The 26,282-nt window shown below is 39.8% G+C and overlaps 1 protein-coding gene across 27 annotated transcripts in view; it reads right to left on the bottom strand.

Moving 5' to 3' along the window:
- Positions 1-26,282, bottom strand: part of LOC144598928 (uncharacterized) — a 223,015-nt gene that overhangs the window by 144,280 nt on the left and 52,453 nt on the right. For 26 of the 27 annotated variants that reach the window (XM_078409534.1, XM_078409524.1, XM_078409525.1 and 23 more), the window contains 7 exons: positions 23,970-24,070; positions 12,980-13,025; positions 11,293-11,361; positions 8,085-8,129; positions 6,996-7,088; positions 1,993-2,061; positions 692-760 (listed from right to left, as the gene is read on the bottom strand). In XM_078409534.1, the coding sequence (XP_078265660.1) occupies positions 692-760; positions 1,993-2,061; positions 6,996-7,088; positions 8,085-8,129; positions 11,293-11,361; positions 12,980-13,025; positions 23,970-24,070 (492 nt within the window). The remainder of the gene's footprint in view (positions 1-691; positions 761-1,992; positions 2,062-6,995; positions 7,089-8,084; positions 8,130-11,292; positions 11,362-12,979; positions 13,026-23,969; positions 24,071-26,282) is intronic. The other variant, XM_078409529.1, reaches the window with a different exon arrangement.

Genomic DNA, 26,282 nt, shown 5'->3' with positions numbered 1-26,282 from the left:
TAGAATTTAATTCATTGCACATTGCTGGAATTTATAAGTTGTAGCACACCATGTAATTGCTAGAACATCACATGCAGGATCGGGGATTTAAAGATGCAAATACTTTAAACCACCGACTTGCAAGCTCATGAGATAATAGAATGCAGATTCAAACATTACTGCACATTACTGACTTTCTCATTCTGGTTAGGTTCCTATGGAGATAATTAATGTAGTCCAGTAATCTGTCCACACAGTAAAAGAATACTGGTGATCATGAATTTGCTCACATCTCTGCAGTTAATCCATAAAATCATTTTAGTAATCACTGTTACAAATTACCCATCCATCCTCTCAGCTAAAGGCTACAGCAATGGTCCACAAAAATGTGGAAAACAAAAAAATAAAACATGAACAGAATAGAGCCTCACACAGATTGCAAAATATTGCATATAGTTTCAGTTATTGGATATAGTTTTCTGAAGAAAAAAATGTAATTTGGAAAAAGAAACCTGATTTGTTGGTTCATGTTGAAATACATAATAAACAAAGAATTTTACATTTCCAAATTTGGTAGGATTAGATCTTAATGTCTAGAAAGATTAAGACTGTTTACACTAATAACATTTATTTCCTGCCATAATTCACAATTTATAATGTGAATTATCTAATCGGATAATACACTCCTTGTTATTCCGGTGAACAGGACTACCTGTGAATTCATCCATGGTATCATGTTCAGAAGCTGTGCTTGGAGTGAGGAAAACTGGTAACTGAATTTCTGTAATTTTTGCAGAAAAAAATGTAAAGTTATTGAAGATAACAATTCCTTGCAGTGTCAATACTTTCCAATGAAACAAAGTTTGAGCATAATGCATGCACTATCACCTTGGTCAGCCATAACAATGAGAAGAGAACCTTTAGTTATTAAAGAAATCATAGCAATCCAATCGCAAAATACAACGATGAGTTCTGTTACATGACATTGCATAAACACGATGTTACTATACCATGCCATGCAGCAATACATGATGACATATATATCTCTGCAAGGTGCCATTCTATATCCCTTTGATAGAATACAACCAGCACAACCAAACAATATTAATGTTAAAAGTATGATGGCATTATGATAAAATATGAAAACGTGCGACAACCAAAAAGTGAGCCTCGATCAAATATCACTACAAAGCCAAATATAAAATAAGGTTCCAAAATGCACTACGAAGCACACTGAAAAATAAGATTACAGAAGGAACACAGAGAAATATTCTCTTTTGTTAGCCATTTGTGATGTCAGTCTAAGTACAAGGATGAAGAACAGTTACAACTTCACAGCTATTAAGAAACAGATTATTTAGCCAGATAGTACAGGGTGTTGTCTGCATTTTTTCACTTCATGCAAGTATCAAATTACCATGCTAAAACAAAGGAGCAAAAATATTTTTGCTTTAAACATTCACAGACAATGAGAACGAGGCACTCAATTAATACAATTAAGTCTCGTGCTCTGACAAATTAGTAACTTCACAGTGATTAATCTCTTTCTGCAAGATCCAAACAGGATTGCAGTTATATTCACAAAATACATGCTACACAGCCAAAGGTTAAAGACCTCAAAGTCACTGCATTGCACATATTAATAAGTTCAAATAAATTGTATCGTGTGTCATGAGAACTATTGGAACAATGTCAATGAGGAAAAGCAGATAACATCTTCATTTCAGAGCTATGCGCTTCAGCCTCTTTATTTGTGCTTTTGTGCATGCAGTGGAAGTTTCTTTAATCATGAGTTCATAGTCTGAAGACATAGTAGACAGATTACTTCAAGTTAAAATGTCCATATAAATGATTTGAAATTATTCCAAATATTCAGAGATGTTTGTTTTACTTCTCTCTGCATATGTACATATAAACAGTAGAAAAACATACTATTTAACCAATAATCTTCATGGAATATCTTCATATATATAAACATACACATTAGGTATCTGAAAAAGATTGATGGTTTACCTGGTCTGCCAGAATTAAGCATAGGTTTGGATGGGAAGGATGGAGTGGCTGAGGATGACAGCTTGGATTCTGTAATTCAAAATGGAACACATGACTGTAAAAACAGCTATTATTTAATTCCCATTTTAAAAATGGACTAAATGTCTGTGGGAGCTTGCATTTAAGTCCTATCATTATTCAGACTGACAAACCAAATCATTCTCTCACCATGCCAAAACAATGGCAGAAACTTGGCATCTACGTTTCCTTTAGCCGTCAGGCTGTGTTGCAATAAAAGTTTGGAACAGCATCCTGAAGTTCAGGAGCGTCGTGCAAAAAATTTATAAGAACATAATACTTTAACACCAAAAACAAATGTGATTCCAATGCGGACAAGACCATCCCAAGAACTGTAGAAGGGAAATTGAGTTCCAAACACAATTGATTGCCTCGGTAACATCAGGTGCAATTTCTATTTGTGAGACCTTAAGTTGTATTTGTCTCTGCTTATACCTACTTATTTTGCACTTCAAGAACAACATGCTTATATAATGCTTTATCATAATCAAGTTACGTTAATCAAGGTACGTGGGCAGCACGGTGGCGCAGTGGTAGTGTTTCTGCCTTACTGCGCCAGAGCCCCAGGTCAGGTGTTCGATCCTGACTACGGGTGCTGTCTGTATGGAGTTTGTGTGTTCTCCCCGTGACCTGCGTGGGTTTTCTCTGATATCTTCGGTGTCCTCCCACACTCCAAAGACATACAGGTTTGCAGGTTAATTGGCTTAGTATGAAATGTAAAAAATTGGCCCTAGTGTGTGTAGGATAGTGTTAATGTGCGAGGATCGCTGGTCGGTGCGGATTCGGTGGGACAATGGGCCTGTTTCTGCGCTGTACCTCTAAACTCAACTAAAAGTGTCCCAAGGTACGTTGCAAGAAAGTTATCACACAAAATTTGGCATTTAACCCAATGATGCACAAAAGGACATTAGAGCACTGTGCTGATAGGTGGGGGGTTCCTTGGTGCAAGTTAGGACATGGACAGCTGAGTTTAGAGTCATCTCAAGTTTATAGAAGAAGCAAGCCATAACCAGCTCAAGAGATAATATGGCATGCATGAAAGTTTTGGGGCTAGGCTGCGGGGAAATAGTGACCAAGAAAAATGGGCTGAAGGATATGGTCAAACATGAGACATAGTTTGAACAGTTTGTGTGTTCAGTTGCAGATCAATGCCAAGGAAACAGATGGAGTCACAGGTTTATGTACTAACCTTATGACTGTGATTAAAGGCAGTGGCTTTGGTCTTTCCAATGTTTAGTCATGGGAAAATAAAGGAGGAAATGTCAGGCAGGTAATATTTCAACTGTGTGGAGATAGTGGAGGAGTCAAAAGAGGTGATAGCGAGATATAGTTAGAGATCAACATCCATGTGAACATGGGATTCATGTTTGCAAACATGGGATTCATGTTCGTTAACTGTATGTTTGTGTTGTCATTTGTGAGCGGAGCACCAAGGCACATTCCTTGTATATGCACATACTTGGCCAATAAGGTCAATCAGAAAAGGTTGGGAGCAGAGCAAGGACGACCGTTGGCTGAGAGCAAAGTAAGTGGTAATTGCAGTGTGAAAAGGCAGTTTAAACTGAGCGCCAAGACAACGTTAGTAGTCAGTCAGAAAAGCGCATAACTCCAAGCTCGTCAGGAAGGCAGGATAGAAGTGAGTATGTGGATTGGTTGATCAATTAAAATAGAAGTTTGGTAAATTGGCCAATTAAGTAATTTAGTGACTGATATAAGCAAGACTTGCACAAGGGGTGTAGCCCTGTTGAGGGAAGTGCCCTGTGAGAAAAGTGCGAGTCTTTGCCTGCGAGTCTTCGGCGAGGAGGCTGAGGTGAGTAGGTTACGCTTGTTTTTGAGCCTGAATTGTTTTTGACACTAAAGTAATGGCGGACAAGTTGGTGCAGTGTGTTTCCTGCAGGAAGTGGGAAGGTAGGGACACTGCTGGAGCTACTGGCAGCTACACCTGCAAGAACTGTGTCCAGGTGCAGCTCCTGAATGGACATGTGGTGGAGTTGGAAAAGCAGCTGGATGACCTCAGGGCCATCTGGGAATGCGAGAGTTTCCTGGACAGGACCTACTGTGAGGCTGTCACGCCAAGGGTCCAAGTCGAACGAAGGTGGGAGACTGTTTCAGGGGGGAGCGAACGTGGACTACAAGACACCCCGGTGGCTGTGCCTATTGCAAACAGGTACACCCTCTTGGGAACTGTCGGGGCAGAAGACGCTTCCAGTCTGAGCGGCGGACGTGTTGGCAGATCTAACCCAGGCAAGGAAACTCGACCGGGGAGACCGAAGTCAGGAAGAGCCGTAGTAGTGGGTGACTCCATTGTCCAAGGTACAGACAGTAGATTCTGTGGTGGCAGGCGGGACTCGAGGATGGTCTGTTGCCTCCCTGGTGCCAGGGTTTAAGACATCACGGAGCAGCTTCAGAACATCCTAGCGAGGGAAGGTGATCAACCGGAAGTAGTTGTGCACGTGGGAATGAACGACGTTGGGAGGAAGAGGAAGGAGATACTGCAACGTGAGTTTAGAGAGTTAGGAAGAAGACTGAGAAGTAGGACTTCGAGGGTGGTTTTCTCTGGACTGCTACCTGTACCTCGTGCTGGTGAGGGCAGGAACAGAGAGATCGGGGATATGAATGTATGGCTGAGGGGCTGGTGCAGGGAACAGGGATTTAGATTTCTAGACCACTGGGATCTCTTCTGGGGTAGGGTTGACCTGTACAAAAGGGACGGGTTACACCTTGATAGCAGGGGGACCAACATTCTGGCAGGCAGGTTTGCTAGTGCTACGAGTATAGCGGAGTCAGGGGGTATGGAGAGAAGGCAGGAACGGGGTACTGATTGAGAATGATCAGCCATGATCACATTGAATGGCGGTGCTGGCTCGAAGGGCCGAATGGCCTCCTCCTGCACCTATTGTCTAAGTGTGGCTTTAAACTAAGTAGTGGGGGGGAGGGGTTGACAAATTGGGAATATGAAGATGGAGTTAAAGGGGAAGCGAATACAGGAGAAATTGCAAAGGACTTTCGAATGAATGGGAAGGGAAGGGAAGTTCTAGAAGGGAGAAGAGAGTAAGGTCAGGGCCAATTGTGGATGGTCCTGGTGTGAGAGGGGAGGTGAATACCGAAGTTAAAATGTTTTATTTAAATGCGCGGTATAAAAAATAAAGTGGATGAGCTTGAGGCTCAGTTAGACATTGGCAAGTATGATGTTGTGGGAATCACTGAGACACGGCTGCAAGAGAACCAGGGCTGGGAAGTGAATATTCAGGGGTACACAACGTATAGAAAAGACAGACAGGTGGGCAGAGGGGGTGGGGTCGCTCTGTTCGTAAGGAATGATATTCACTCCCTTGCAAGAGGTGACATAGAATCAGGAGATGTAGAAACAGTATGGATAGAAATGAGGAATTGTAAGGGTAAAAATACCCTAATGGGAGTCATCTACAGGCCCCCAAACAGTAGCCTCGACATAGGGTGCAAGTTGAATCAGGAGCTAAAATTGGCATGTCGCAAATGTAATGCTACGGTGGTTATTGGAGATTTCAACATGCAGGTAGACTGGGAAAATCAGGTTGGTAATAGACCCCAGGAAAGAGAGTTTGTGGAGTGCCTCCGAAATGGATTCTTAGAACAGCTTGTACTGGAGCCTACCAGGGAGAAGGCAATTCTGGATTCAGTGTTGTGTAATGAACCTGATCTGATAAGGGGACTCGAGGTAAAAGAGCCATTAGGAGGCAGTGACCATAATATGATAAGTTTTACTCTACAAATTGACAGGGAGAAGGGAAAATCGGAAGTGTCAGTATTACAGTATAGCAAAGGGGATTACAGAGGCATGAGGCAGGAGCTGGCCAAAATTGACTGGAAGGAGGCCCTAGCAGGGAAGACAGTGGAACAGCAATGGCAGGTATTCCTGGGAATAATGCAGAAGTTGCAGGATCAATTTATCCCAAAGAGGAGGAAAGATTCTAAGGGGAGTAAGAGGCACCTGTGGCTGACAAGGGAAGTCAAGGACAGCATAAAAATAAAAGAGAAGAAGTACAACATAGCAAAGAAGAGTGGGAAGCCAGAGGATTGGGACTCTTTTAAAGAGCAACAGAAGAACCAATGAACAGCACCTCTCCGAACAGGACGAATTCTCAGTCATGAAGGTCTCGTTTGTGCCGACTGATCGTTTACGCCGCCTAGCCGAACACACGGCTGCTGATGAGACTTTACAATTGCTGTCCACAGTCATACGGGGCGATTGGCCCCACAAACAAGTCAAACACCCCGCCTGAGATACGCCCCTACTTCCTGGTTCGCGACGAACTAGTGCTCCAGGACGGAATCATAGTCGAGGGCCACAAAGCGGTGGTCCCAGCCTCACTCCGGGATGAACACTACAACGACGTCCACAGGGGTCCCCCCAGCGCTGAGGCAACCCTTCAACGGGCGCAGAGCATGTTTTACTGGCCCGGGATGACTCAATACATACGTGGAAGAACCAAAACGTGCGCTGTCTGCAACAGCCTGGCGCGCCCATGTCATCTCCCACTAGTCCTGTCAAGTCGCCTGTTGCGTCCCCACTCTCCTCCCCCGTCTGTTCTCCCGCGAAAGGAGGTGAGGCGGTCTCTTACCGCACGAGGGCCGGACGGGTTTGTAGGTCACCCGTTAGATATGGTGATTTTGTGTAACTTTGCTAGTATATTCTTCACATTTTTGTTTTTCATTGCTTAAGCTACCGTTGTTTCTTTATTTCTACAAGAAGAGATGTGGATGGGCTATTGCATGCTAGCCAATCGTAGTGCTTGTTAGTAGTAGTCCCGCCTAGTATGTGCTTTATAATATTAAGAACTCGCCTACGTCAGGCAGTAGATGTAGCAGCTCGGAGCTGTAATGTACTGCAGGTCCTATGATGTAAGTGCTTCAATAAAATGATGCGTTGTATCTTAGCGTGGACTTAAGCACTTTATTACAATTACCTTTAGTTGTCAAGGGCTTCATTGCTGGTTTGTCATTTTCTTTTCTTGTTTTACTCCCTTTCAGTGCTGGTTTGGAGACAGTGTTTGTAGTCTCTGCAAAGTATTACACACACAAGATGATACATTGTAAAAACAACAAGCTAATTGATAAAGCCTAACTCAATTTTTTTTAGAGTTACTTTAACATCCTTTATCAAATGGCATGAAATCTCAGTTTCATAAGATTTGTTATTATGATAATGTGGCAGTCCCTGGGTATCGGGCCACTCCTTGAATCAGCCCGTTGGGGGGAGTGGTTTATCCCTAGGTGGACTTCGCTGTGAGTCGAAACTCGCAGCCAAATAAAGAGCTTTTCTAAACCTGCCTGGCGTCCAGCCTTTTCTCTGGCCTCCGCCAGGCCACTACAATAAAATCATTAGGTTCCAGTTAACTTATTTTGGGCTAACTTAATTTGCAAATTGTATTTGTTCTAAGATCTGAAATAAAAGAACAGCAATATGTTAACTATCAATATAACTATTAATTATTTTATCTTTAGGCAATTCGTGTTACTACTCCTTTCTTAATTTAGAATTAAATAGACTTTTTCCTGCAGTGGTATTCATAAAGGCGAGAGATGAACTGCAGAATGGAACATTTCTACTTTGCACATCATGACAACATTAAGTGCTTCCTGACAATTTATTTATAGTGTTGGTCAGATGAAATGCTAATCTTTTCCTTGGCAATGTGGCTAACTCCCAGTCTCAGAACTATACTTTTCCTTTGCCAAAGAGTATATATTTTTTCCATTTCTGAAGCTGACTATACTCATTAGCGTTGAGTGAAGATGTCAGATTAATGGAAAATTCAATTCTAAGTTATCTCAGACGAAATGCTGATTGGAAATTTGGACTTATTCTTCCACTGTTAGTGTTTGGTCCATTTATAATAATGAATATAACATCACATGGGATACATGGCCAAATTCACAAGATGTGCTCCTGGCAAATAAGAGTCATAAATTTACTGCTTAAAAATCTGGTTTTGCTGTTAGTTCTAGAGGCAAGTATACAGCATTACCGCCTCTTAATCTTCAATTCAACCTACCTTCTTTTCTGCCTTCTTTGTCACGCATCCGATCACGAGTGCGCTCTGTGACAAATAGAACAAACGCAATGATTAGTATGCATTCATCTTTGAAAGGTACTAAAAAAAAAAGAGAATTAATTATTGGTCCTATTATATCTATGGGAGTAGGTCACAGCCAGAGGGCAAAGAGGATAGAGGGAGACATTATAGTTGCACGGTCAACAGTGAGACCAGATGAGAGATACTTCATCGTTGATAAGATCATGGATACTGGGAAACTGGGAGCCATTAGATCACAGTGGGAAGTTGCAGGGGAACCGGTGGATCCAGTTGAGGGTCAGCAAGTCGTTTAGATTGTGGGGACAAAAGTTGGGTTAAAAGACCGGTATAATACTGACATATATCCAGTTATGAGCAGCAGGGAAACAGTTGGTGCTTGGGCAATGAAAAATAAGTTATACTTTGGGGAAATTATTTTAGTGGTGGAGTAACAAGGTACTTGTGACCCTGCTGGTTCACAAGCAGTGCTAGAAAAGCATTCATTTGCCTCCCCTTCAGCCACTGAGTGTCCTGAGACCTGACATCTGTCCTGGACATCTGCACTGTTTGAAGTTGACTGGCCACCTGAAACAATTATCGATAATCTTATCAGACATTGCAGTTCATTTTGTACGCACACCATTAATGATGGGTTGAGCTACACAGCCATGGTATACACACTGATCCTAAGTTTATTAAGAAACGCTCAGCTCCAGGTTTCTTCATATACTTGTATAGATAAAAGAGATTACTTTGACATTAAGGGTGCATTGGACCATATGCGGCACCAAATAGATCGAGTGTAATGACTAGAGTCATTCCAAGCACAAAGTGAGATGTTTGTGGTTGATGTAGACCAATCATCTCAAAACACTATGACAGAAATTCCTCAAATCAGGCTCCACATTCCTCAGATGCTTTATCGGTTGGTTACCTTCCATTCAATATATGTCAAAAGTAGGAAAATTTACTGATGACTGCACAAAGTTCAGTAGTATTCACAACTGTCCAGGTTGCAAGCAACAAGACCCGAATTACATTCGAATCTGCCATCACATTATGACAATCTCCAGTAAAAGAGAGAGTCTAATTACCTTTCCATGACAATCAATGGCACTAGCGTCTCAGATACCTAACAAACCAAGTCCCATGGGTTCAGTGTTTACTAGAAACATGATTGGAGAAGTCTCAAATATGTGCAAGAGAATTATTCTCCACTTTCCTGAACAAGTAAACGCAAAAGAGTGATAGACCCATCCAAATAAAACAATCCCACTTGATTGGCATTCCGTTTACCAAGCTAGTATTCGTTCAATCCAGCAATGCCACAACATGGATGCTTGGTGCTCCATTTATAAAATGGACTGCTTCACTTCCCAAGCCCACCAATCCACAAGCTGGAAGAAGGAGTGTACCATCATTCACAAATTGCCTTCCAAATCAAACATCAATCAGACATGGATATACCATCTTTGCCAACAAATCAAGTTCTAACTTCTTGCATGATAGCATTAAGGACCTATCCTAATGTCTGAGAGCGTATTCGCTTGAAGTAGAGGTACACTTTCCAAAGGGATGCTGAATGCTAACCTTGACATTGATGTTCCGTAGTGGTACATACAGTATACCCCGGTATGCATTGATAGCACCAAAGTAGAGATGGTTGAAAGTTTCAAATTGCTAGGAGTATATATCATCAGCATCTTGTTCTGGACCACCCATATTAAAACAATGGGCATGAAAGTACACCAACGCCTCTACTTCCTGAGAAGGTTTAGGAATGTTTGGCATGAAGTAGAACTCTCATCAACTTCTACTGATGCACTGTAGAAAGCATTTTATCGAGATGCATCACAGCATGGTTCAAGAACAGCTCCATCCAAACCCGCAAGAAAATGCAGAGAATTGTGGTCGTAGCCCAGACTATCACACAAACTAACCTCCCAACCATACATTCATTCAATTTACACTTCACACTGCCTCGGTAAGGCCACCAGCATAATCAAGGATGAAACTCACCGGTCTCTGCCTCTTCTCCCCTCACCCATCAAGCCAGAGATATAGAAGTGGGAAAACGGATGCCTCCAGAGACGGTTTCTTCCCAGCCGTTATCAGGCAACTGAACCATTCTATCAACCACTAGAGAGCGGGTCTGAGCTACTATCTACCACATTGGAGACCCTCGACCATCTTTAATCGGACTTTACTGGACTTTATCATGCACTAAACTTTATTCCCTTTATCATCTGTCTGTATTGGCTCGATTGTAATCATGAATTGTCTTTCTGCTGACTGGTTAGCATGCAACAAAAGCTTTCCACTGTATCCCACACACGTGACAATAAACGAAGTTAAACTCAATACGCACGTCTGCTATATAAATAAAATATATCAACCAGGTGTCTCAGTTTATCAACCTCTGAATACTGCCCTGCAATTTTAGCACTTATCTAGGTGCAAGGACATTTTAATGGAATATGAACAGTGAATCCAGCCTGTTACAATAATGGAGCATAGGCAGGATATCCTTCTTAATATCATGGTTGGTATAATGGTGGTAATAGGGATGGAGTAACAAAAACGGAAGTAAGACATTTCAACGATAATTTCATGACTCACCTCTATGAATAAGCCTTGGTTTAAAAAGTGAGGTTTATTTCCATTTGATTAGAATACATAAAACATAACTATCTTGATCATGAAGCACCAGAGAAAAACACTGCATAAAAATTCCATTTGTAATTGCTTCCAAGTAAATCATTATTTATTTATCTTTTTTATGGAAGATAATAGTTAGCAGAGGAAATTAAACCCTGAATTGGAAGAACAATGTTATTTTATAAACTAAGATATAGTACTTAATGTAAACTGCAAACTGATAGAAGTACAAGTTTGTAAAAGTTAAAAAAATCAAAACTACAAATCTTAACTTCCCCTTTAAAAAGTTGAATATTGTATGTGTTACACACATCTGTGATAAACTCACTTGACTCAATGATATAAAGGGCCTATTAGGTAAGCAATTCTCAACATGAACTTCTGAATTGTTTACCTGAATATCAATAATGTAATTAATAATTATTACAATACGTAAATATTCAGCCCATAAGCGCAGAAAACTCACCTAATACCTGTATGACAATATACAAAGAATACCAGGAGATTGATATTTTAAATTATAACGTACCTATGACTGCTTTTGTATTAAGATCAGGCTTTCCGGGTAAAAGTAGTGCCCAGTTTGTTCTGTTGTTTGCTAGAAATAGAATGAAATTTCTGAGAAATACATCACAACTTCATATAAATATATTAAAATACAGATTAGCAATGCATAGCTAGTGGCTTAGTCACTAGCTTTGGAAGCTATCAACATAAGCGTGTAACAATCAGAGACACAATGCAAAAAAACCTCCATATTTGTTCCCACTGCTACTCTGATATTTTTCTCTTTGCAGTATCTGTTGTATATGTCTTTTGGCTTGATTGTACTCATGTATGGTAGGATTTGACTGGATATCTCGGTACACTTGACCATAATAACCTAATACCAGTAAGAAATTACATAGGAGATTAGTGGGCAAAATTAGGGCACATGGTATTGGGGGTAGGGTACTGACATGGATAGAAAATTGGTTGACAGACAGAAAGCAAAGAGTGGGGATAAATGGGTCCCTTTCGGAATGGCAGGCAGTGACCAGTGGGGTACCGCAAGGTTCGGTGCTGGGACCCCAGCTATTTACGATATACATTAATGACTTAGACGAAGGGATTAAAAGTACCATTAGCAAATTTGCAGATGATACTAAGCTGGGGGGTAGTGTGAATTGTGAGGAAGATGCAATAAGGCTGCAGGGTGACTTGGACAGGTTGTGTGAGTGGGCGGATGCATGACAGATGCAGTTTAATGTAGATCAGTGTGAGGTTATTCACTTTGGAAGTAAGAATAGAAAGGCAGATTATTATCTGAATGGTGTCAAGTTAGGAGGAGGGGGAGTTCAACGAGATCTGGGTGTCCTAGTGCATCAGTCAATGAAAGGAAGCATGCAGGTACAGCATGCAGTGAAGAAAGCCAATGGAATGTTGGCCTTCGTAACAAGAGGAGTTGAGTATAGGAGCAAAGAGGTCCTTCTACAGTTGTACCGGGACCTGGTGAGACCGCACCTGGAGTACTGTGTACAGTTTTGGTCTCCAAATTTGAGGAAGGATATTCTTGCTATGGAGGGCGTGCAGCATAGGTTCACTAGGTTAATTCCCGGAATGGCGGGACTGTCGTATGTTGAAAGGCTGGAGCGATTGGGCTTGTATACACTGGAATTTAGAAGGATGAGGGGGGATCTTATTGAAACATATAAGATAATTAGGGGATTGGACACATTAGAGGCAGGAAACATGTTCCCAATGTTGGGGGAGTCCAGAACAAGGGGCCACAGTTTAAGAATAAGGGGTAGGCCATTTAGAACGGAGATGAGGAAGAACTTTTTCAGTCAGAGAGTGGTGAAGGTGTGGAATTCTCTGCCTCAGAAGGCAGTGGAGGCCAGTTCGTTGGATGCTTTCAAGAGAGAGCTGGATAGAGCTCTTAAGGATAGCGGAGTGAGGGGGTATGGGGAGAAGGCAGGAACGGGGTACTGATTGAGAGTGATCAGCCATGATCGCATTGCTGACTCGAAGGGCTGATTGGCCTACTCCTGCACCTATTGTCTATTGTCTATTGAAATGAGAAATGAAACAATTTTGTTTTACTGTCAAAAATTATATCTATATTTCTGGTGACATGGTATGCCTCAGTATATCAATTGGAATACAGTTGATTATCAGAACTTACAACACAAATATTAATCTGAGGAATATTTTATCCCCAGAGTAGAAAGACTTACCTGAACTAGGTGCACCCAATCCCTTTACTTCTGTCATTTCTGTTAGCTGAAAGAAATACAAGTTACTATGAATTGTCTTTCTCAGTTTTCAGGTTCTGCTAGCAACTTTAATTAACAAATGTTAATGGCATTAAAGAAATTCACTGAGATATTTTTGGATTATTTATATTTCCAATAAAATTTGATTCTCTTCCTGATTCCCTTTCAAAATTCCACTTTGTTTAATACGATATACTTCATTGTTTTCATCAGTGGAATGCTAAATGTAAGTAAAATAATTAAAAAGTTAAAGACAAACAAAGACTGATCTGAATTGAAGATGAATTAAGATTGAAAGGGACAGTAAAATAGAGAAAAGCAGGAAAGTAGGAATAAAAGGAGCAACAAACAATCTGCCTGGAACTCAGCATGAAGAGGAACATCTGTGATGGAGATGAATGGTCAACATTTCAGCTCAAAACCCTGCAAGCGGAATAAGTTCTGCTGGAAGAAGGTGCAGATTGCTTCATTTTCTGAAGAGCTGGGAATGGAATTGAACAATGTACAATTATCAGCTTCATTTCTGACACATATGATGGAGGAAGGTCAATGATTATGTTCTCTGAAGGAAGTTACTTTTTTGACATGGAACTATGTAACTAGTGGGATATTACAATGTTTGTTTATGTTTTATTTTCTTCGTATTCTCTATTGTTCTATATTCTCATTCTAATAGAAGATTAGGTTCATTATTATTAGCTAGTCTAGACTGGATCCTCAATTGTGTCAATATGAAATGAACAGGAAAAATGTCCATGTTTGCTTAGTTCTCTGACTAGCAAAATAGCAAGAGTCCATGTTATGAATCAAGAAATAATTTTGAAACCATTTAAATGCAGAATTAGATTTATTCCTGCACACCATTTTTGTTAATGCACGAGATTCCCAAATGACAACCTATTGGCTTTATAAAGAAGGAGATCATGCAGGAAATGTAATACAGTGAATGAGAATTGATGGTAGAAGAAAGATGGACAACCTTAATGCTGCCCAATCCCTTTGTCAGGGAACAAAGATCAACTCTCCCTTTTTATAATACCAAGAGCCAAAATGTAATTGGTCCCATGAAAATCTTAAGTAGCAACTGCTGCCGGAGACATAAAAACAATCCAAGTTGATGGAACTATTTCACAGCTGCTGGTAATCAAACAGTTGCAGGTGGCAAGTTGACAATGCAGCATATTCCAAAGTGCAATCTGATCTGTTATTCTATCTGAAAAAGTGGACCAGTTTGATTAAGTCAGTTTGCAGCTTGATTCTAGATTAAATAGAATACATAGCTATGGACCCGATTTGAAAAACACAACATGCAGAATTAACACATACAACTGTGTAACCAACAATGAAACAATTAGAACTTAAATTAGAAATAATATTGATCCAGGTACTTGTTAGCTCATTTGCTATCACTGGTAGAAGAATTGAAAATAGGTGAGCAATTTAGTTTACGAATATGAAGATTTAGATTGAATTATTCTTGGCTTCAATTTCTAACTGTGGTACATGAAAGAGTACAGCTTTATTGGATTCCAATATCATTAGTAAATTGTGTGCAGCTATCTGCAGCCTTCAGTGATGTAGATAATGGCCTGTAACTATCAGTATATATTCAATGACAGTGCAGATTAAAAAATATAGGTAGAGCACAAACCTACTGCAAACAAATCCACTTCAAGTTGTACCAAAAGCTCATAGTCATCAATATAGCCATAGCAGATCAATCTGACGAAAGAAATTCCTTCTCATCTTTCTAAAGGTATGTCCTTCTATTCTGAGGCTATTGCCCCTGATCCTAGACTCTCCCACTAGTGGAAACATCCCCTCCACATCCTCTCTATCCAGGTTTCTTTCACTAGTCGATAAGTTTTAATAGGGTCCCCACTCTTCCTTCCAAACTCCAGCAAGCACAGGCTCAGTGCCTTCAAATGCTCATAATATGTTAACTCAGTTATTCCTGGGATCATACTTGTAAACCTCCTCTGGACCCTCTCCAATGCCAGCACATCCTTCCTCAGATATGGGACCCAAAACTGCTCACAATACTCCAAAAATGCCTGATAAAGCCTCAGCATTACATCCATGTAGCCCAAAATAAATATTAACATTGGATTCGCCTTCCTTACTACTTTCAACTCGCAAATTAACTTTTTAGGAACCCTGCACCAGCACTCCCAAGTCCCTTTGCACCTGCGATTTCTGAATTCTGTCCCCATTTAGAAAATAGTCTATGCCTATATTCCCACTACCAAAATGCATGACTCCACACTTTGCTACGCTGTATTCCGTCTGCCACTGCTCAGCCCACTCTCCCAACCTGTTCAAGGCCTTCTGCAGAGTCCCTGCTTTTTCTACACTATCTGTCCCATCACCTATATATGTATCATCTGCAAACTTGGCAGCAAAGCCTTCAATTCCCTCATCCAAATCATTTATAAACACCATAAAGAGTAGTGGCCTCAGGTACCTACCCTTGTGAAGCACCGCTGGTCACTGACTGGCAGCCAATCAGACAAAGCCCCCTTTATTGCCACTCTCTGCCTTCTGCCATTTAGCCAACCTGCTATCACTACACTAACTATGAGTGTTTATTAGTGCAGATCCTAGTTATTTGAGAGAAGAAAAAAAATCCAAATGTAAATAAATCTTAACGCATTTCAGTCTTGTCAGGAAAGCTTTGACGTAGGAGCTGTTCAGCTGCCTCCTCCGCATTATAAGACAGTGGAGGAGATTATGAGGCCTCCTGTCCAACGGAAACAGCTGTAAAATAAATAACTAGAAAATCTGTTGTAATGATCCTGGTTCACATAAATGTTGGCCAGGATATTGTGACAACTCCAATGCACATTTTTGACAAGTGAATTTATGTCTGTCTAAGTTGTCCTCATTTTTTCTTCTCATTTAAAAGATAGCTTCTCTTTAAATGAAATACTCACTCCATGTTGCACTGAAGCATCAGAGCGGACTACACACTCATGTCTCAGGGAGCCATCACTGAGCCAAGTTAACGAGCGATGTCAGAAAACATGTAACCCCAGTGTCACGTGAAACTTTACACAAATTTCTCAAATTGAGTAAACTTAACACTTCACTCAAGATTTATGGGGAGTCAATTCACAAACTATTGTGCTGATAGAAACATAGAAAATAGGTGCAGGGGGAGGCCATTTGGCCCTTCGCGCCAGCACTGCCATTCATTGTGATCATGGCTGATTATCCACAATCAGTAACTTGTGCCAGCCTTCTCCCCATATCCCATGATTCCGCTAGCCCCTAGAGCTCTATCTAACTCTCTTTTAAATTCATCCAGTGAATTGGCCTCCACTGCCTTCTGTGGCAGAGAATTCTACAAATTCACAACTCTCTGGGTGAAAAAGTTTCTCCTCACCTTAGTTTTAAATGGCCTCCCTTTATTCTTAGACTGTGGCCCCTTGTTCTGGACTCCCCAATATTGGGAACATTTTTCCTGCATCTAGCTTGTCCAGTCCTTTTATAATTTTATACGTCTATGATCCCCTCTCATCCTTCTAAACGCCAGTGAATACAAGCCCAGTCTTTCCAATCTTTCCTCATATGACATTACCGCCATCCCAGGAATTAACCTCATGAAACCTACGCTGCACTGCCTCAATAGCAAGGATGTCCTTCCTCATATGTATCCACAATACTCCAGATGTGGTCTCACCAGGGCCCTCTACAACTGCAGAAGGACCTCTTTGCTCCTATACTCAAATCCTCTCGTTATGAAGGCCAACATGCCATTAGCTTTCTTCAGTGCTTGCTGTACCTGCATTTGCATTTGGTATACACACCCAACAACATTCACAAAACACCCTGGACAGATTGGCAGGAAGAGTTGGGTGGCAGTCAATTTCTTTGAGATGGTTCTATGATGGGTCTCAGGATTAATGGCAAAACTGCTGCTGTTACATCAGTCCAAAATTGTGAGGTATCTTCACATCCAAGAGATTCTGATTCTGTCCTCAATCGATGCATAATGCATATGTTAAGTAATTTCCTCTCATATTGTCCACGATCAGTACAAAGCAGAGTGTAAACACTTTTATGCATCTCTACCATATTTTTGTTGTTATTTTCTTTCCCTTAGTTGTTTTTGTTTTGCTTTTGTTACTGTTCTCTTGTGCCTTGTTGTATTGTCTTTTCAATGAGTGATGTCAGATGGCATGATGTGATGACAAGTATTGGTTATGGCTGCCTTTTACATGGCTGATGCATGGAAAGCACTCTTCCTGTTTTATTTCTACTCCCAAATATTAATTCCTTCCTCAAATGCTAAATGCCATCATGTCTTGTCAACTTGCATTTTTCAATAATTTGCTTTTCTTATCATATTCCTTATTCTATCATTTCTTCTGACTCTTCCCATTTAGATTAAGCAGGTAAGCAAAGTGCCAAATATACCAGTAGATAGGTAGGTAGTACAGATCATACATGTCCTGCAAATTGAGAAGGAGGAGAATTTAAAAGACCTCTAAGCTTGAGTACAAGAGTCAGGAAGCAATTTAGCGGCTTCATAACACTTTGCTTTTGCTGCATTTTTTGTACTGTGTAGTTCTGGTTGCTCCCTTACAGAAAGGATATGGAGGCTTTGTAGAGTGTGCAGAAGAGGTTTACCTGGATGCTATCTAGATCAGAGGGTATTAGCAATAAGGTGAGATTGGACAAGCTTGGATTCTTTTCTCTGAAACGACAGAGGTTGAGGGGAGATCTGATAGTTGTATAAATAATTATAAGAGGCATAAGTAGGGTAGACTGTAGAACCTTCCTCCTAAAGGTCAAATATTAGAGGGCATAACTTTAAGGTCAGAGGAGGAAGTTCAAAGGAGATGTGCAAGGGAAGTTTTGTTTTACGCAGAGAGTGAAGGGTGCCTGGAATGCACTGCCAGGGGTGGTGGTGGAGGCAGATGCAATAGTGGCATTTAAGAGGTTTTTAGATACAGTATGCACATGAATACGCAGGGAATGGAGGGATATGGATCACATGCAGGCAGAGATTAGTTTAATTTAGCATCATGTTTGGCATGGAATCGTGAGCTCAAGGGCCTGTTCCTGTGTTGTACCGTTCTATTGTGGAAAGGAACTGCAGATGCTGGTTTAAACCGAAGATAGATACAAAATGCAGATTTGCCTTGCTGTTCCCTTCTCCTAGCTAACAATGATGCTTGATTTGACTACATTTTTCTTGAGCTTCATCCCCTTTGTCTCGTTTTTTCCTACATACTGATTACTTGGTAACTGTTTTAGAACTTTTTACTCCCTGCAAACCTTTATCAAGGTTCAAGGTGTTTTATCTTCTAAAAAGCTATATTCTAAAAAACATTGATGAAGGATCTCAAATCTGAAACATTAACTCTGTTTTTCTTTTCAGAGGCACTGCCTGACTTAAACTAATAAACTGAATTGAGGAATCATTATGAAATCTGATTGAAAAATAACCAATTTGTTAATGAAATAAAACAAAAAACACAATTCAGGATCAGCAGGCCAAGGCATCTTCCATAGAGAGAAAATCAGAATAATGTTTCACGCCAATGCCTTTCTCTCTCCTGACATGTTGCTCAACCTGTTGAGTACTTCCAGAAATGTTTTTCTCTTTTCGATTGATAATCAGACTTTTTGCAGTTACGGATGGCAGAGAATCCAAAAAAACTCCCTGAATATAACCACATGAATTGAACAAATGAGGAACTATTGTATGACATTGTCAAAGTGTTTTTTCCTAAAAGAGCTAGGAGAATCTGACTAATTCATCTGAACTTAGTGATCTTAAAGATTTTGTGAGATCTCGTCCAAACTGAACTCATTTGAACCATGTTAGATTCAGAAATCCGTTCTAAAGATCATAAAACTGTCCTGGAAATAGCCACATAACAAAGCATTTTTTTTTAACAACAGATCCTCATAAAACATTGATTAAATACAATTAAAATAGTATATCTAGTTCTGGATGCCACACTTTATAGCCAATAATTTAGAGAGGTCACAGAAAAGATATCTCAAAATGAGTTCAGGTAAATGGATAGACGAGAGAAGCTGTTCTCCTTGGAACAGAGCAGACTGTGAGAGATCAGCTGGAAGTACTTAAAATCATGAGAGGTATAGTCAAGGGAGATAGAAGGAAATTCTTATACTGGTGGAGTGGTGAAGAACACGAGTTAAAGAATAACGGTAATAGGCAAAAAAAAAGTGAAATGAGGAAAAATATTTTTACACAGCAAGTGACTGGTGTCTGGAATGTACTGCCAGATGTAGCAGAGGGACAGGATTAATTTGTAACATTTGAAAGAGAGCAGGATAAGCATAGGAAAGAATTTGCAGAACTTTAGCAAGGAGGTAGACAAGTGGGACTAGCTGGATTACTCTGATATCATGCCGCAGAGTCATGATTGGTTCCTGACTCACCCCTCTCTCTGACCTCTTTAGACTGGCTACCTTCCCTCTTCTCTCAGCCCTGACACAAGGTCCTGACGCAAACCATCAACGATCCTTTTGCCTCCACAGATGCTGCTTAACCCACTGGGGGTTCCTCTGGTGGTTTGTTTTTTGCTCCAGATTTCAGCATCTGAAGTCTGCACTTTATATAAACAGGGACTTATGAGCCATATTCAGTTGATGTTCCAGATAAAACTAATAAAGAAGTGGAGTATTATCTGAAGCATCATGCTTTGCAAGTAATGTTAAATCAAAAATGTAATTTGCCAACTCTATGCATCTGTTGGTTGCCTGAATTTGACATGCCATTTGCTAATAGCCTGGTCATTATTTTGACTGTAAATATTAGCCTAGTTATTTTTGGTTATATCACTAATCACTTTTGTACTAATTCCAAAAATGCAACAAGTAAAAAGGTTTCTCCAAACCCTTAACATCCGCATACAGGCCCATAAAAATATTGCTGCTGGGAATTGTATGTCAACAGGTTATTCGCATCATCCTTTTTCAAGCCAACAAAGATAGTTAAATGTTTTCAAGATGTGTTAGGCAGATGTCTTACAATGCAAAGGTTATAATGCTGAAATCAGGCCTGTGGCACATTATATGACGTGTGTAAGAAAGAACTGCAGATGCTGGTTTAAATTGAAGGTAGACACAAAATGCTGGAGTAACTCAGCGGGACAGGCAGCATCTTATATAACTTAAATAGCACATCTTATATAGCACATCTTAAAAAGCACGTTATATAACTATCAATTGACAACTATGAATGATAAGTTAACTTCTGACATGTACAATTTTACACAAAACAATTAATTCATGACACAAATCAATAATTGGTCACGATATTCCATATTGTTCACTTTCATCCTAATCTTCTACATAGAAACCTAGTCTTGAAATTGTTTTTGTTAAACCTTTTGTTCAAACTTCCTTTATATTTTCCTGGCCAATATTTGATTCCATTAACGGTCTTCTGATCTATTCTCCCTACAAAGTTTTGCATTCATTCAGCTCTCTTCCATAAATCTCTACTTTCAGACCAAATTTAACTTCTGACTAGCTATTCTCGCTAGTCTTTTAGGCAAGATTTTGTTTCCATTATGGCAGCTATAATTTTTCTCAAAATGAGTATTGAATAAATGTGTCAGGAATTTCCACATACACCTGCCAACATGTGAATTTAACCATTAATTTTCAACGAACTGGAAAATTACAGGCTGGTGAATACAGAAGCTAAAAATTCTTGACCATGTGTTTTAATTTGTCACGCTACCCTTGAAATTCATCTGAACTTATTTAACGTTGTTTGGAATGGAAACCTCAGTGGAACTGAGTTTATGCGACCATTAGGGGAAATGTGGACCCAATGTTTACAGTCCCAGGCACCTCTAGTGATGAACTACCCTGGGTTCTCACCCTCTCTAACGTAATCCTTTTGACCTTCCCCTCCCCTCTGCAATTTGAAACTCTCTTTTTTCAAGGTCTGGTAAAATGTTTTCAATTTCTAACTTTAATTCTGTTTCTCTTTCAGAAAAAGTTGCCTAACCTGCTGAATTTTTCAATATTTTTTGTTTTTATAAAGATATAATGTGTGTCGAACATTGGACGCGAATCAGCCCTGAAAATATGCCCTCAGTACTGTTAAAAGGCAAAATTGTTCATTGCAGCCAGTTACTGCGACTCCAAAACATCATGATAGAATTTTCTCTGAAAACTCTTCTCGGCTCAGTCATTTTGAGCTGTCTTATCAGTGAGCTACTTTTCTTCAATAATAAAAGTTGTACAACTTCTCGGAGAACTACTTTAACAAATAGCATTAATATACTACTGCAACAGTACATGGTAATGATTAGCCTCAGCAAGAGAAGGATCGGATATCTCCACTGAATCATTAGTATCGCTGCCATTACCAAATCGTCCACCTTTAACACCGCAAAAGTTCTGCTAACCAGAAGCTGAACTGAAAGTACTATATCAATGTGGCCATTAAGGGCATGGCAGATACTAATTATTCACCATCTTGCACCTCAAAACATTCCTATCTGTCAAATTTTATCAGCATCACAATAAAACATTGACTACCTGCATGGATGAGTGCAGCTGCAATGTTAATTCAGCATTAATCAGGACAATGCTGTTACATCATTGATGTTTCTTTATCCTTCTCATTATCCTTCCACAGCAACAATGCATTTGGTGATTGTAACACAAAAATGTCTTCAACTCTGTTTTTCCCATGATAACCATGGGGAAGAGCAGCAATGGGCCTGTCAAAGAACATTATTTTGATGTCTGCATTCGAACATTGCTAGGCTGATAATCCTGGAATTCGCTATCCAGCATCATCATCAACCACCACAACAGTTTAAGGTACAGGTTATCACCATTGCCAACTATGGTGGCAACCATTTCCTTTTTCACTCAGGTTATTCCTTCTCTCTGTTGCCATCTGACAGAAGATATAAAAGCATGAAAACATGTATCACCAGACTCAGGAACAGTATTTTCCCCTCGATTATCAGATTTGTTTCTCTTTGCTCTACCCATTGTACTTGTGTATGACTTGATTGTATTCTTGTATAATATTATCCGATTTGATTGGATAGCATGCAAACCAAAGTTTTTTATTTGCACCTCAGTACATATGGTAGTAATAAACTAATACCATTACCTAAGAGAGTAGCCTGTGTCACCAGGTGTGGGCACTTCCTGACAATATTAAAAACATGGAAGCAATAAAATTGTTTGCTCACTACTCCAAAAAAGAGAATGGATTGACATATTTATGTTCATACTGAAGTGAATGTTACTTAAGTAAATGTACACAAAATTTTACATTGCCCAGGGAAATCAGAATAGGAATTCATAGGGAGACACAAAGTGCTGGAGTAATTTCTCAGCTGGACAGGCAGCATCTCTGGAGAGAAGGAATGTTTCGGGTCGAGACCCTTCTTCAGACTGATATTAGAGGAGTGGGCAGGACAGAGGTAGAATGTAGTCGGAATCAGTAAGACTGGTGGGAGAACTGGGGAGGGGATGGAGAGAGAGGGAAAGCAAGGACTATTTGAAGTTAGAGGCCAATGTCCATAGTACTGATTTGGAAGGAGAATGGACATTCAAAACAATGTCTCACCAAATATAATACTGATCAATGAAAACGGCAAGTCATTGGAATATTTGCTGCAAAATAGCTCATCTTTCCTAATCAAAGGCAGTTTTACTATACCAAATCACAGTATCCAATCTGATTAACGGTGAGTTTCCAATAATTTTTTTCTCATCAGCATTGTTATTAAACCTCCTCTAAAATTGTTTATTGAAGAAATTTAAAACATTAAATTGTTGCACAAAAGTCTGGCAGGCTAGAATGAACGTTCATAATATGACTTAATTTATTGTTCTGCAAGATATTGTAGGTTAAGATGTTATAATGATTGGACTTGATTTCTGATGAGCCCCTGTGTATTATTTTATGAGAAGTCACAAATGATTTATGCAGGAATTTTTAATTTTGATAGCTTTTTAATGAATAATGAATAGAACACTATTTATGACCTGGTGCAAAAGATATTGTTGCCAACATTTTCTTCTTATCATGCAAAATATATTTTGTACATAATAACCCTTTTCCCTTTTCTTTCTGCTCCACTGAACCTTTAAAAAATTACAAAACATGGAAATTATGAAACAAGGCAAATGTAATCAAAGTAATAACCAGCAAGCAAAATGGAAGGTTCTATAATGCACTGCAAAAAAACCAAAACACTTTCACCTGTTTTAATGATTTTCCGCCATTTAAAATGCCATCTGGAACAGCTTAATTATCAACTAATTTTATAAAATCCAAATTTTATGTCTTCGAGTGACTGTTATTATTTTTCATTTTTCAGAATTTTCAAGTGAGGTTGATAATGGCTTGGTTTGGTTTGGTTGATATGAAATAAATTATTCTCTTACATAGGTTTGACAAGCTGACTGTATTGACTGTATTGATCTACCAATATGGACACCACAAAATGATAAAACTGAATCAGTTGGTTCTAAATTTGGTCTGTTGTTCCGTTGCAAAGTTCTAATTTGTGAACATATTACTTTATACGTTAACGATAAAATCATTCTCGAATTACAGGTTATAAGAAGATTCCATTCCAGAGAACTGATCGTAACCCAAACAGTTCCAAGTCGAAAATCTGACTGCCCAGCATTATATTAAAATAACATAGGCTAACCAAGGGCAATGTGTTGCTAAACCACGACATTTAACTCAACCATTCAGATACTGCTGTGAACCAAGTTACCACATGGCTAAGATGCCAACACACCTGCAGCAGCTGGACCACTCTGCCGGTCCCCAAGAGTGTCAGCCCATTTCTATATATGTAAGGCATTCCTAACCTGGAGAGGACCTACGTAAACAGCTGTTTAATGAAATTAAATATATTTTGATAAGGTGTTCCACATTGAGTGGTAGATGCCAGGAGGCAAAGCAACCTACCCCAGGTTTCCTTGTGTGCTTGGTATTCCCACTGTTAAAGTTCACTTCAAGTTTATTCGATTTCCTTTTACTTTGAACATTTGTGGTGCTTCTCGGCTGAGCTAAACAAAACAATAATCATACATGACACATCGCATTGCAGATACATCAAGCACATTCAGTCATTTGTCAATTAAACTAAACAAAAATAAATTATATAAAATAAAGTACTCTGTTTCCCCAGACATTACATTAATAATAGTTATTGATGAGATGGACCCCATTCAGCCAGTTGGCTTTCTGTAGAGCAATCCTATCAGTCACAGTTATTCACTTAGTTCCTATTGCTCTCCATATATTTTTGTAATCTCGGTTGTCTCTCAATGTTATTAGGTGTAACTATTCATATCAATCAAAGATACTAGAGGAGCAAGATGAACCACTCCGTTGAAATCCCCTATACTGAAGTGTAGTACGCAAAGGAGCGTAAAGTCTGCCATTTTAGTAGGCAAAACCTGCCGTTCGCTATGCCTCTCACAGTGTAATCAGTGTTTTGGGGGAACAGTATGTGTGATGATACCATTAAAATGCAGAATATATCTCATCTATCAATTCACAGATTTTTGTTCTTTTCCTTTTTAAATGTTTCTGCAAGTTTCTGCCTACTAAAATGGCGCCATGACGTACTACGGTTTTTAAGGTCGAGTGGTCTATCTTGTTCCTCTAGTATCTTTGATATCAATCTAGATGTTCATTTGTTCCTTCTAAATACAGTTTCATGTCGTTTTGTCATGATTTCTTATCTCGTACTGAATCGACATTAACTATTTTTAATGTAAGAAAATAACTGCAGATGCTGGTACAAATCGAAGGTATTTATTTCACAAAATGCTGGAGTAACTCAGCAGGTCAGGCAGCATCTCAGAAGGGAAGGAACGGGCGATGTTTCGGGTCGAGACTCTTCTTCAGACTATTTTTAATATCCAAGTTACATTTTGTTCTTGCAACGTGATATAATTAGTCAGCTAACATGATCAATATAATATGACCCAATTGATTCTTACTTTCGACAAAATATTGCCCAATGCAACTTAGTTGCACTGGCTCTATAATAAACAACAAAACTAATGGCCTTCCAAGATTGATAAACGACTCAATGTATGGGTAGCAATTTCAAACATCAGGTCTTTTTTGATGGAGCCACAAGAAACTGCAGATGCTGGAATCTTTAGCAAAAAACAAAAGGCTGCAGGAACTCAGCGGGTCAGGCAACATCTGTGGAGGAAATGGACAGGCGACGTTCTGGGTCGGAACTCTTCTTCGGAGAAAGTGTGGGAGGTCCAAAATCTGGCAAGTGATACATCGATAAAGTTACATTTTGATCTTGCACCAAAAATAATCTATAAGGACATTTATTATCCAATTGAATCTTTCTTCAGATAACATATTGCCATATACACCATGTTGTACTGGTTCTATGATAAACAACAAACCTAATGGCTTTCCCAGATTGATAAACTACTCAATGTTTGGAAGAGTTATGGGTGGAAAAGGACAGAGGCAAATAAAAGGGGGGGGAGGAATAAAATGGAAATATGGACTTAGGGATGGGAATGAGTGAAGGGGGGCTGCAAAAGAGTAGGGTGGTTGGGGTGGTGGGTGAAGGTGGAAGGAATGTATGCCCGCTGGGGTGGAGGCAAAGGAAATAAAGGTGGCCTGCTAGATCTCCTGGTTGCTGACCATTTTATCTCCTCTTTCCCTTTCCATATTGAACGTTCTGTTCTTAGTCTCTTTTATTGCCATAGTGAGGCCACACGCAAACTCATATTCCGCTTACACTCTAATTGTATGAACATTGCTTTCTCCAATTTCAAGTAAAATCCCCTCCCCCCTTTCTTTTTGTGAACACTGCCCAGTCCATCATCTGCTCTGACCTCCCCACCATCAAAGGGATTTATCGGAGTCACTGCCTCAAAAAGGCAGCCAGCATCATCAGAGACCCACACCATCCTGGCCACACACTCATTTCACCACTGCCATCGGGAAGAAGGTACAGGAGCCTGAAAACTGTAACGTCCAGGTTCAGGAACAGCTTCTTCCCTACAGCCATCAGGCTATTAAACACTACAACCTCTAATAAGCTCCGAACTACAATAGACTATTATTATTATTATTTACTGTGTACTATGTTTATGACAGAAATGTCTGGGAGTGGGCTCAACTGGGGGGGATCCCAAAAGAACCACCAATAACCGAGTGAGGTGGAGGACATTTGTCAATGGCCTATGCTCCCTAGAGTAGCAAAGGACTTAAGAAGAAGAAGAAGCAGAACCA

This window comes from Rhinoraja longicauda, chromosome 12, assembly GCF_053455715.1.
Source record: "Rhinoraja longicauda isolate Sanriku21f chromosome 12, sRhiLon1.1, whole genome shotgun sequence".
NCBI classification, from domain to species: Eukaryota; Metazoa; Chordata; class Chondrichthyes; order Rajiformes; family Arhynchobatidae; genus Rhinoraja; species Rhinoraja longicauda.
Note: the sequence above shows the minus strand (reverse complement) of the source record. Positions and strands in the feature narration are given on the sequence as shown.